The 13132-nt window shown below is 36.2% G+C and overlaps 1 protein-coding gene across 7 annotated transcripts in view; it reads right to left on the bottom strand.

Annotated features, from left to right (window-relative positions):
- Positions 1 to 13132, bottom strand: part of L3MBTL3 (L3MBTL histone methyl-lysine binding protein 3) — a 286629-nt gene that overhangs the window by 219020 nt on the left and 54477 nt on the right. For all 7 annotated transcript variants that reach the window (XM_079148191.1, XM_079148190.1, XM_079148189.1 and 4 more), the window contains 2 exons: positions 5596 to 5672; positions 854 to 939 (listed from right to left, as the gene is read on the bottom strand). In XM_079148191.1, the coding sequence (XP_079004317.1) occupies positions 854 to 939; positions 5596 to 5672 (163 nt within the window). The remainder of the gene's footprint in view (positions 1 to 853; positions 940 to 5595; positions 5673 to 13132) is intronic.

The raw sequence follows: 13132 nt of genomic DNA on the forward strand, positions 1-13132 counted from the left end.
AGTCAAATTCCTTGAGAATTTCTCTTTGTATAATATGGTTTTGCTCCTAAAACTTTTTGATGTTTTTTTCCTTCTATATTTGAGCCTGTACATATCCCTTAATTCTATAATTAAAAATCCTAGCAATTTACATATACATGTATCATTTACAGAAAAGTATTGCTATGATAAAACTGTCACATTTTTTAGTCCTTTGAAATCACAAGAAAATAGAAATTATAAAGCAAGTTATTTGAGATGAAAAAATATACATTCATTATTTCTTTAAACAGAAATAAGGTTTACTTTGAATCTTAGAAATTAATAAACAAGAAGTAATGACCTAGGTTAGAGAAAGATTATTAAAAAAAAAAAAATTACCCAGTATTTTAATAATTAAACATGCCAATTTCTACCAATAAAATCAAAAACAGCATCTCAGCTTGCCATAAGCAAATCTAAAGGAATTACAAATATGATTTTCATTTGAAAACATCTTCCTTTCCAGTTTTGGTCTTTCAGAATATCTAACTAGAAAAACAGAAGTCTGCTATAAGATTTCAACCACTTACCAGAGTCTCAAGTAGCTTTCTCTTCTAAGGAGACTTCAAGGTCCAAAATGAAAATATTTGTGTGTGTGTGTGTGTGTGTGTGTGTGTGTGTGTGTGTGTGTGTGTGTGAGAACAGCAAAAATTCCAGTAACAATTGCGACTTTCAAAACTGTAAAATTTTAAAAAACATCTTACTTAACCTTTTATTTTCTTCTCACTACAATTCAGTGTACCAGTACATTCTCTTTCTGTTCTTAGATTTCAGTGAATAAATAATATCATCAACACAAATTAACCAAATAGTGCAAAATGCATTATCTCACCACTTTGAAAGCTCTTGCAGGAGCAGGTAAAGAATTCGTTTCCTCTAAGTATTTATCCCAAGAAAAATGTTTCACATTTGGGTATCCTAAGAAACAAAATATTACATTCTATGAGGTTTAGCCAATATGATAGTGAGAATAACAAAATGCCCTACAAAAATTATGAGATACTGCTACCATGATAATGTAGGCAACTCTATTCACATACACATAACATCTCTAAATCAGTCACACACTCAGAACTATCTGTAATAATCACTTTGTTCTTATCTAGATCATGATTTATTGGTTTTCAGATGAAAATTATATATATATGTGTCATTTACCTTATCAGTAAGGATGGTTTTAGACATAAGATACACACACAAATACCTTTTAATCTAGCAGTTGTATTTCTTACTAACCTAACAAAATCTCATGTATATGTACAAAGACAATGCATAATTATTTGTAAATGTGAAAGCATAAAAACAAGTTAAATTGACCCTCACTATGGAAATATGCAAAAAATGTAAAGTATATATGAAATAGGATTTATTAGAAAGAATATTTAACATGTATACAAAATAATATATGAAATATTCCAGATACCTCCTCACATTATGAGGTCAAAGAAATACACATAAATCACAGAATATTATTAGTAGAAAGTACAAAAATAACTATCCTTTCCTCTCTCCCATTGCTTTTTGTTTCCTCCAGAGCCTGAAATCCATTATACAGGCATGAGCAGACATTAATGGTGGCCCAGTAGGGTAGGACATTTTCTGCACAAAGGGGACTGAGAAAATAGGCAAATATATTAGAGAAAATGGAAGCCAGGTTTCTCCCTGATGGAGAAGAGAGGCATAAATATGGACAGAGGAAAACAGGAATGAAGCCTGTTATTAGATCTGAATCAGGGCTAATGTGTCAATCCATGGTTGCAGAAATAGACTGAAGTAAAGTTTTTGTATATATTTACATATGTATAAATATTTCCTATGTCCACTGAGAGGCCTGCAACACCCCGGTAGCAATAAACACACCTAGCAACCAGATCTCAGTTTCTAAATATCAATCTCAACAACAATAAGAACAAAAAAACAAGGTTCTTCGGAGAAATGCAAGACTCTAGGGTTGGGTCAAGGCAAGCTGGGCCAGAAAGTATGATGTTCCCCAAAAATGGTTGAGATATATCAAAGAGGCAGGTCTCCCAACTGCTAAAAACTCACAAGATCTGATATGAAAATAAATAATGCCACTCACTAATAAACAATAATAATCTATGGGTCCAAGCAGATATAAAATAACTGAATGAATAAAGGGGAAAATGAGAGAGCTATTCTTTGTAGAACAATGTTACCTAATAACAATGAGTTATAGAATAAGAAAATTACCTTCTATCAACTTAGAATAATATTAGATGTACCAATGGATTCCAAAACTAGTGAATGAGACTAAGATGAGGTATGGGATAGTTAAGCAATCTTAAAGTATCTCACAAGAAAATAGGTATTAATCACAGATAATCTATAGAAAGATTAATCTGTAACACTGAAACATATTAAGGTCAAAAAAGTCAAAGATAGCTTAACCGAGGGAGACCACAGAGATCTGCAATTGAGTATGCAAGGCCTGATCCTTTTACTGTAAATGACATCATTGGGACAACTGACAAACTTGTATCAGTCTCTGGGTCAAGATAGGGTATAGTTGAATTCTGTACTATCCTTGAAACTTTTCTATACTTGAAACTGTTGCAAAATAAAATGTTTTAAAAGTAAAGTATGCAAGTCTATATCTATACATTTACAATACATTTTTAAGAAACATAACTTGCACAATTTAAGTATTTGAATAAGAACATTCTACTAAATAAAACTGATATAATTGGGCATGGCAGTTCATGCCTGTTGATACCAGCTACTTGAGATCCCAAACTCAAGGTCAGTCTTAGCAACCTGGTAAGACCCCTGTTGCAAACTAAAATTTTAAAAGACTGGGGGTGTAGCTCCATGGTACAGTGCTTGCCCAACATGTGCAAGGTTCTGGGTTCAATCCACAAAACTGCAAAAAAACTGATGTGTAGGCATGCATGTGAGCATACATGTGAGCATATGTATAGGGAAAAGGGCTAATGACATACTAATACCAAAGTATTAAGAAAGATAGGGAAATAAGTCAATCCCCCAAAACCCAAGGCTGAAAAGTTCTCTCTGATGATAGATACTAACACGTGATAGGTGAGGAAGAGAGGAACAAATAGAAGTTCTTTGAATTAGACAATGAAGGGAATGAAGGAAAGGGAGGGGGGATGAAAGAGGAAAGACAGTAGAATGAATCAGACATAACTTTCCTATGTTCATAAATATAACTCCACATCATATTCAACCACAAGAATGGGATCTAATTAGATAAGTTATATTACATGTATGTATAATATGTCAAAATATATTCTGTCATGGATATCTAAAATGAATAAAAAAAATTTAAAAAGATAACTATAGTTATCTTGTTTTTCACTCTAAACTTAAAAAACAGCATGTGGTAATGTTATAACATGAAAAATTCAAAATAAAAAAAATGATTTTAAAATGTGAAGATATTAGTTCTGGAAAAAGAACAGTAAAGATAGGCATGTTTACAGAAAAAGTGAACAGGAGGGCTGATCAGGGGATGGACTCATTCTTGAAGCAGCCGGGAAGATGCAAGAACAGCTACACAATGCACCTGGGTGATGAGGACTATTTTTCAGACAGGAGGTGGGAGAATGAGTCAGGAATTTCCCCTTAGAGAAAGGGTGTCTTTAGTCATGGATCAAGGAGTAACATCAGCACATGCCCAGTACACCATTCTTTTAATCTACAGGTTGTTGCTATATTTTTTATTATGGTAAGTTACATATAATATAAAATTTATATATTAAAGATTTTTAGGTGTCCAGTTCAGTGGCATTAAGAACATTCATATTGTTAGGCATTATGTACTTTTTCCTCTTCTACCAAATTATAAAAGGTAATCAAAGGAGACAAAAGGTGTTTAATCTCTGATAAGAAGTTGGTAATAATGCCTTACACCACCCTCTCTTAGGGTGTATCACCAGGAACCTGTGTTCCCTGGTTTATCATTTTTTGTTTGATTTTTAAACAGTCTATTATAACTCATTTTCTCCTGTCTTATTCCACATAGCTCCCATACTGTTGACATAAGGTCCACTGTTTATTTACCAAATTTTTTATTACGACCAAAAATGGTGTTGTGGAAAGGAAGGATTGACATCAAATTAGAAAATATTAGAATTTAAGAGTCCTAGAGTAGAATCTAAGAGTAGTTCAGATGATGACTGTCACAGAGAATCAACTACACAAACAGCTAGCTTGTTCTGTAAGCTGCAGAACAGGAGGGCTGAACACCGGGCCTCCTCTAGGCAGCACCACATCTGGGCCATGGCACCACTAATACCTTCCTCTAACACTACATAGCATAAGTCCCTTTCATCTTCAAAACAACTCTGTAAATTGGGTCAGAGGCTTTCCTTTCCTCCCTCGAACATACCAGAAAACTCAGAAGTAGAAGGGACTAGGCTCAACAGCCACAGGAATGGCTGGTCCCCTGAGGGTGAAGATCAGACAGTCTAAGTGAGGCAGTGTATCAAGATCTAGGGACAGGCCTTGAAATGAAACCAGTCCCTAGAATGGAACAAGACTACCATTGAAAGCTCCAAGCTGAACCTCTGCTCTCACATGCTGTGGGCCACATTCACAAAACAGCTCCTAGCAAAGCTAGGGCTCCCCTTTTCCTGTGACCGCTGAGCAGACATCTCCTGTGCAGGGAGGCTTTGTGGCAGCTGGTGACCCTGCCTTTCCCTACCAGTAGGGACCATGACACCTTCGATAGCGAAGTGCTCAAAAACACTGTCTTGACTACGATGAAGCTGCAGAATCTGTTCTTTAGCACACAAAAATAAATTCAAAATGCCACAGAACAAGGATGCTATGTATCACAGCAGTAGCACTGCTCTCTACCAGAGAGAAAGTAAGTTGAGAAGGCCGTAAGGCCAGAGGCAGGCAGCTGGAGCACAGGAGAACTTCAGAGGAAAGAGAGGCAGCACTTGTATAAGGTGCAAAATCTATTTCTGAACCAGGACTCACACACATACACACAATAAAAAAATAAAATAAAAAAGTAAATAAAGGAAAAGGGAATATGTGAGCTCTAAGTTAAAACTTTAACGCCTCGAGTTCTCACTTAAATATGAACGATGTGAATATGAAGTCCATGCTGTACCCACTGTGCCGTGTCCCCTACGTCCACCTTTCTGTACTTGTTCAAGTCTAGACAATTCACATCTGCAGTTAGACAATATCTTTAAATTAGACAATATCTTTAAATACAAATATAAAGCCTAGTGATGAATTTTAAGTTAAAAAATGAAAGTTCCTTTAAAGCAGAACTTATGTTTCCCAAAAAAATTCAAAAATCTGAGACTGATACAAACTTAGCCAATGCTTCATATCCTTGAAGGGACACTAGGGGTCAGTGAGCTAGGCCAGCGGAATGCTGCACATTTCACAAACACCATGTGACTACAGCACAACCACACTTGTTCACTACTACCTGTGGCTGCTTTTGTGCTACCACTGGGTTGAGAAGTTGTGACACACTCTACAAAATAAAACTTAAAATATTTCCTGCCTGGCCCTTTAAAGAAAAAGTCACTGACTCATGAAGTATATAAATGATATGAGACAAAGACAAACCTGGTGGAGTAATAAGGGTTCTTCTATGTTCTTTACACCAACCAACTGGATGAATATGGGGACTAGATGCTTCACACCTGTAGGTTACATAAATTAAAACACTGTAATTAGATAAACTCACAAATAATAGCAAAAGTTAAAAGAAAAAGGTTAGAAATACGAACACTTTACAGAGTTCTGCTTATTATGCTCAAATTTGAAAAAGAATTGCTGAACTAAAAATCTTCCACTCTTCTAATACATTGATACCAAGTAGATTTTAGCAAATATCATATGCTTCTGACACCACGAGATTATCTGACCCACGAATTTTGTTATATCCTGAAACTTCAAAGATAGTAAGTACAAAGGTAACATAAAAATTCAGAATTTCCATTCATAAACATTATGTGGAAAAATAAACTTAAGACTCTATGTACATAGGCAAGCTAAAATTATTTCACAGCATCTATAAGGGCACATGTGCAAAGTCAGGAAGTTCAATCACTCCCAAAAACCAGCATGCTATTTATATTATCCACTGAAATGGCAAAGGCCAGATACTGGAACAAGGTGTTTCTTTTCCTCGCCTCTTTCTTCCACTCTATGTTATCTTTACTACAGCCACACATGTATTTTCCCAGAGCCTTTCTATCCACAAGCAAATCTGGTACATCTGATTTCCTAACTACACTTCTTCTATTCCCCACCTCAACATGCAATATGCCTCACCATTCACTTGCTCACTCTTTCATTCAAATATTGAGTGCCGATAATGGGCCAGGCTGTGGGTAGACCCTGGAGAAACTGTAGCAAATAAAGCAGATTAAAATTCCCTGCTCTTATGACACTTACAGGAGAGCAAGAAGACACAAGAAATAAACACACAAAATACAGTTGTCCCTTTGCATCTTCAGGGGACTGGGTCAGGATCCCTACAGGTATCAAATTCAGAGGATGCCCAAGTCCCCTATACACAGTGGCATAGCATTCACATATAACTTCTATGACCCTCCCCTGTGTACTTTATCTCTGGCATAATTGGAATATCTAGTATAATACCAGCACTATGTAAGAAGTTGCTACACTGTTCTGTTTAGAAGAATTTTTAAAAATGTTTAAAGTCTGCATATGTTCAGAACAGGGGCAACCGTAACAGGTCTAGCTACAACTTTCAGTTGAGCCTGTGGATGCGGAACCCAGGGGTATAACGAAGGCCAACTGTATATATACTTTGGTGGCACAATGCCGTGAAGTAAAGGAGTCAATTAAGTGAGTGTGAAAGTGTTCCTTTATATAGCCTAGTCAAAACAGGCTCTCGAGTAAGACACCACATGAGCAAACACTTGAAGGACTTGAAGAAAAGGAGAACTGAGCCACCTGAACAAATGAAGGGAAACTATTCTGAGCAGAAGAGACAGCAAGTCCAAAGGATGTGGAGTGGTAACCCGGTAACTCCTATCAGGAAGAGGAAGGAGCAGACTGAGGGAAGCAGAAGGGCAACAGAAAATGATGTCAGACAGGAACGGCCTTTAGGCCACAGTCAGGACCGGGATTTTACTCGGGGTGAACTAGAGCTTTTTAGGCAGAGGAGTTTAACCTGATCCATGTTTTGAAGTATTCTGACTTCCAAGAAGATAGTAAACCACACTGGTGGTCAGAAGGCTACAGAGGAGTTGATCCTGGCAGCCTGGACCAAGTCAAGAAGTAATCATGTCTGACATATATTTTGAAGGTAGAACCCAAAGGATTTACTAATAGATTTAATACGGAGTGTGAGTCCTCTGAAGAAGTCCAGATATCGCAAAGCTCTGGGAACAGGCCACAAGAACACAGCTGCTATTTTCTGAGAAGGAGGGAGACAGCAGGCATAAGTGCTGGCATTCCAAGTGTCGAACAAAGAATCCTATTACAGATGTGTCTGACAAATAATAAAAGATGTCAAGTAGATAATGATTGTAAAACCTGGAGTTCAAGGGCAATATCAAGGTCCTTGCAAAAAATAGAAATTTGCGAGTCACCAGCATCTGAGATGATATTTAATACCATGAGCTGAGCTGAGCTATCCAGAGAACAAGAGAGTAGGAGGTAACGTCCAGGTAGGACCAATGGTAAGGTAAGGGAGAAGAATGAAATCGAATGGATCACATGCTGCTGACAGACCAAAGAGGAGAAGAGACAAGAACGGATTATTGGAGTCTTCAGTGTCAAGATTATTAGTATCCTTGACAAAAGCTGTTTTGGTGAAGTTGGGGATGGAAAAGAGCAAAAGACTGAACAGACTGGGTTAAAGGGAGAATGGAAGAAAAGACAATGGAGGTGGACATAAAGAAAATGTGTTTAGGAGTCCTGCTATACAAGAAAGCTGAGAAATTAAGTACCAAAGAGGAAAAGAGAAGTTTTGTTTCACTGTTTGTGTTGGGAAGATGGGTGAGGTATATATGGGAATTCTCTCTACAATTTCATAAACCTTAAGTTTACAAACTACTTGAAAATAAAATGTGCTTAATGAGATGAAAGATATTACCTTATTTAGCCAAGAAATACATGCCAAGTAAATTCCTTGATCAGGACATTGTTTCAGACGCTAGGGATACAATAGGGATTAAAACCCTTCTCTCATTTGTGCACTAATAGAAATAATAGAGGTGGTAATCTACTGATGCATAGGAGAACTGACGCAGTGAGAGGAAATGGAAACCAGTCTCTGAGAGAAGAACCCTCTCAGGTGGCAGCAGGGCATGTCACCCACAGTCAGTCTATGGGTAGAAAATCAGGAAGGTGGGGAAACAGAGGTGCTGACATGAAGAAGTCTCCTCTGCCCCCACCCCAATAAAAATGGGAAATAAGGTATCAGGAGAAAGAGAAGATAAGAAGATGTAAGAAGTCTGAAGGGGGAACAAAGGAAAATGAAATTTACTCTGGAAGAATAGACAAGGATAGAGTAGGACTAAGGGCTCACTTGAGGTTGGCAGCCATGTGTCTTTCTCCAGGTTTATTCAAATGTTCCAGTACAGGAACATGGTGGGAAGAAAGTTGAATCCTACTGGGGCTGGGACTTTGCCAAGCAATTACAGTAAAAGGAAATGAAGGCTATATTCACTAGGGAATAGATGCAATAATATTACAGACTGCATAGGCACCTAAAGATAATGTCACAATATATTTCTGAAAAGTGGTTATATTTCTCCATGTGTGTTCTCAAAAATGATGGGTATTCTTAAGTTAAAAAAATTTTTTTTCATACTTAAATATTTTGACCATGTGACACAACATAATACTTCTCAGAAATTTACATTTATACGAGCATACTGAAGACTGACGTTATTCTATAAAGAAACAGGTTTTGAATTGTTTAATGTAGCACTTCCTAAAGATAATTAATTATGAAATACTGCATTGTTAAGCAAAGTATTAATAGCAGTTTGAGAAATGCTGGTCTAAAGGATGACAAGGAGTCTACTCTTCTTCTTTTAACCAGGTTGTGTTTATCCTGAGCAATCTGGAAATCTCAGCACCATCCTTCAAATGGAAAACCAGAAGGTAGAAAGCCAGGAAGACAGCAGTGGTTGGAATTTCAGCAAGTCTAATGAGTACTGAAACACAAAGAACTTGCTAAGAGTGAATGAGGTCAGCATACAAACCAGCCTTCCAGAGGATGCAGCCTTGGGCAGTAGCACATGGTGAGTTGACATAACCACTATTTCATGCTGATTTTTCCCAGAACTTACTTCAGTAGAATATACCTTTAACTTTACAGTTAAATGTTTCTTCCTTTCTTCCTTTATTCTCACATTACCTCATATCCTCCCTTCCACAAACAATCATTTTTCTTTATATTATTATAGGTGATGTATATCATTATCTTAGGTATATGAAAGAAAAACAAGTACTGCTCAGTCAATGCTAAGTTGATATGGTAATTATTATATTTCTTTTATTTTCATAAAATATATTTCAGTGCACAATTCTATAAGCTGCATTGTTATGAACTATATAAACAAAGCTATGGGGCTTTATTTCCAGTTACCCTAATGTATTCCTAAATAATCACTTTGGTTATGGATTATTACTAATGATGAATTGCCTTTATTCTAAGGAAGGGTGCTAATTTACACATGGCTTCGTTAAGAATGGAAAAATAATAATTATATAATCATCATGTGATTTTTTCCCTTCTCAATCTAATATAACTGTAGAGTAATTTAATTATTTAATTTAATCATCTGCCAGACTCATGGTGATTCTTTAAAGAACATTAAATATTAATAACTTTTTAAATTTTATTGGTTCTCTCTATAAGTTACAATTAAGTATATTATGGCCACTCACTGCTGTACTACCTCAATGTTATACAAGATCTTACTCTCTAAATGCTAGTCAAAGTTATTTAAAACAAGGAAGCCATCTCAATAGAGAAGATAAAAATAGCCCACTTTTACCTATTTTACTTAAACACTCCCAGTAGCAAACAACACTTTGTTCAAAAGTCAGAAGGCTGTGAAGCCCACTGTGAAACAAGTCATCTCTTAGTCCCACCTAGTGTTCACAGGCAGAACTGTAACCAAAAAGAAGGAAAAGAACCAGTGGTGAAAAGTTTAGTGCATCGTTGATCTGTACCTCTCTTTAGATTTTTGTGTGTATCGTGCAAGAAATTAAAAAAAAAAAAAAAAAAAAATTGAAGTGCAGGCAAATTATTCAGGAGGACTGTTCAGATTCAAATAGATCTAGACTGGTATATTTAAAAGGGTCAATAAATGTATAAACATAGGTTTGTCATGGAAGCATAAAGTGAGCAGAAATGAATCATTTTATGGACATAAAAAGAAGCTAAGTGACTTCACCAAGCCCTTGAATTGGAAACAAAGAGATCCTATTTTATTTTTAAAATTTATTTATTTTTGGTACTAGGGATTAAACAGGTGTGAGCTACCACCCCAGCCCTTTTCGTTTTTTATTTTGAGACACGGTCTTGCTAAATTGCTGAGGGCCTCACAACTGAGGCTGGCCTCAAACTTTCAATCCTCCTTCCTCAGCTTCCTGAGTCGCTGGGATTATAGGCATATGCCACCGCATCCAACCAATTCTGGTTTTATTAGCCACAGTCAAAAGCTAAACAAAACTAGTGTGCATATTCTGGACTTTGAAGATCTAGGCAGAGGTCAAGCAAGAATATTTTAAGACACTTGCTTAAAGAAAACATCAAAGTATCCTCATTTGAACAAAGAAACATCGTATCAAAATCTCTGGGACACTATGAAAGCAGTACTTAGAGGAAAATTTATTTCATGGAGCACATTCAATAAAAGAAGTAAAACTCAACAAATAAAGGACCTAACACTACAGCTCAAAGCCCTAGAAAAAGAAGAACAGACCAACACCAAAAGTAGTAGAAGACAGGAAACAGTTAAACTCAGAGCTGAAAACAATGAAATTGAAACAAAAGAAACAATACAAAAAATTGACAAAATAAATAGTTGGTTCTTCGAAAAAATAAACAAAATTGATAAACCTTTAGCCACAGTAACAAAAAGAAGACGAGAGAAAACCCAAATCACTAAAATTTGGAATGAACAAGGAAATATCACAACAGACAGAATTGAAATACAAAACATAATTAGAAGCTATCTTGAAAATCTATACTTCAACAAAATAGAAAATTTCGAAGACATCAACAGGTTTCTAGAGACATATGAATTGCCTAAACTGAACGAGGAGGACATACACAATTTAAATAAACCAATTTCAAGTAATGAAATAGAAAAGGTCATCAAAAGCCTACCAACAAAGAAAAGTCCAGGACCAGATGGGTTCTCAGCTGAGTTCTACAAAACCTTTAAAGAAGAGCTCATTCCAATACTTCTCAAAGTATTCCATAAAATAGAAGAGGAGGGAACCCTCCCAAACTCATTCTATGAAGCCAATATTACCCTGATAACTAAACCACACAGAGACACATCCAGGAAAGAAAATTTCAGACCAATATCCTTAATGAACATCGACGCAAAGATTCTCAATGAAATTTTAGCAAATCACATACAAAAACATATTAAAAAGATAGTGCACCATGATCAAGTGGGTTTCATCCCAGGGATGCAAGGTTGCTTCAACATCAGGAAATCAATAAATGTCATTCACCATATCAATAGACTTAAAGTCAAGAATCACATGATTATTTCAATAGATGCAGAAAAAGCATTTGATAAAATATAGCACCCCTTCATGCTCAAAACACTAGAAAAAATAGGGATAGTGGAAACATTCCTTAACATTGTAAAGGCCATTATGCTAAGCCCATGGTTACTATCATTCTAAATGGTGAAAAATTGAAAGCATTCCCCCTAAAAACTGGAACAAGGCAGGGATGCCCTCTTTCACACTTCTATTCAATATCGTCCTTGAAACTCTAGCCAGAGCAATTAGACAGACCAAAGAAATTAAAGGGATACGAATTGGAAAAGAAGAACTCAAACTATCCCTGTTCGCTGATGACATGATTATATATTTAGAGGAACCTGGAAATTCCACCAGAAAACTCTTAGAACTCATAAGTGAATTCAGTAAAGTAGCAGGTTACAAGATCAATGCCCATAAATCCAATGCATTTTTATACATAAGTGATGAATCTTCAGAAAGAGAAATTAGGAAAACTACCCCATTCACAATAGCCTCGAAAAAAATAAAATACTTGGGAATCAATCTCACAAAAGAGGTGAAAGACCTCTACAATGAGAACTACAGAACACTAAAGAAAGAAATTAAAGAAAACCTTAGAAGATGGAAAGATCTCCCATGTTCTTGGATAGGAAGAATTAATATTGTCAAAATGGCCATACTACCAAAAGTGCTATACAGATTCAATGCAATTCCAATTAAAATCCCAATGATGTACCTTACAGAAATAGAGCAATTATGAAATTCATCTGGAAGAATAAGAAACCCAGAATAGCTAAAGCAATCCTTAGCAGAAAGAGTGAAGCAGGGAATATCGCAATACCAGATCATCAACTCTACTACAAAGCAATAGTAACAAAAACAGCATGGTATTGGTACCAAAATAGAAAGGTAGATCAATGGTACAGAATAGAGGACACGGACACAAACCCAAATAAATACAATTTTCTCATACTAGACAAAGGGGCCAAAAATATGCAATGGAGAAAAGATAGCCTCTTCAACAAATGGTGCTGGGAGAATTGGAAATCCATATGCAACAGAATGAAACTAAACCCATATCTCTCACCATGCACGAAACTAAACTCAAAATGGATTAAGGACCTCGGAATCAGACCAGAGACCCTGCATCTTATAGAAGAAAAAGTAGGTCCAGATCTTCAACATGTCAGCTTAGGGCCAGACTTCCTCAACAGGACTCCCACAGCACAAGAAATAAAAGCAAGAATCAATAACTGGGATAGATTCAAACTAAAAAGCTTTCTCTCAGCAAAGGAAACTATCAGCAATGTGAAGAAAGAGCCTACAGAGCGGGAGAAAATCTTTGCCAATCATACTTCAGGTAGAGCATTAATCTCCAGAATCTATAAAGAACTCAAAAAAA

The sequence above is a fragment of the Sciurus vulgaris genome (genome assembly GCF_902686455.1).
Source record: "Sciurus vulgaris genome assembly, chromosome: 7".
In the NCBI taxonomy this organism is placed as follows: domain Eukaryota; kingdom Metazoa; phylum Chordata; class Mammalia; order Rodentia; family Sciuridae; genus Sciurus; species Sciurus vulgaris.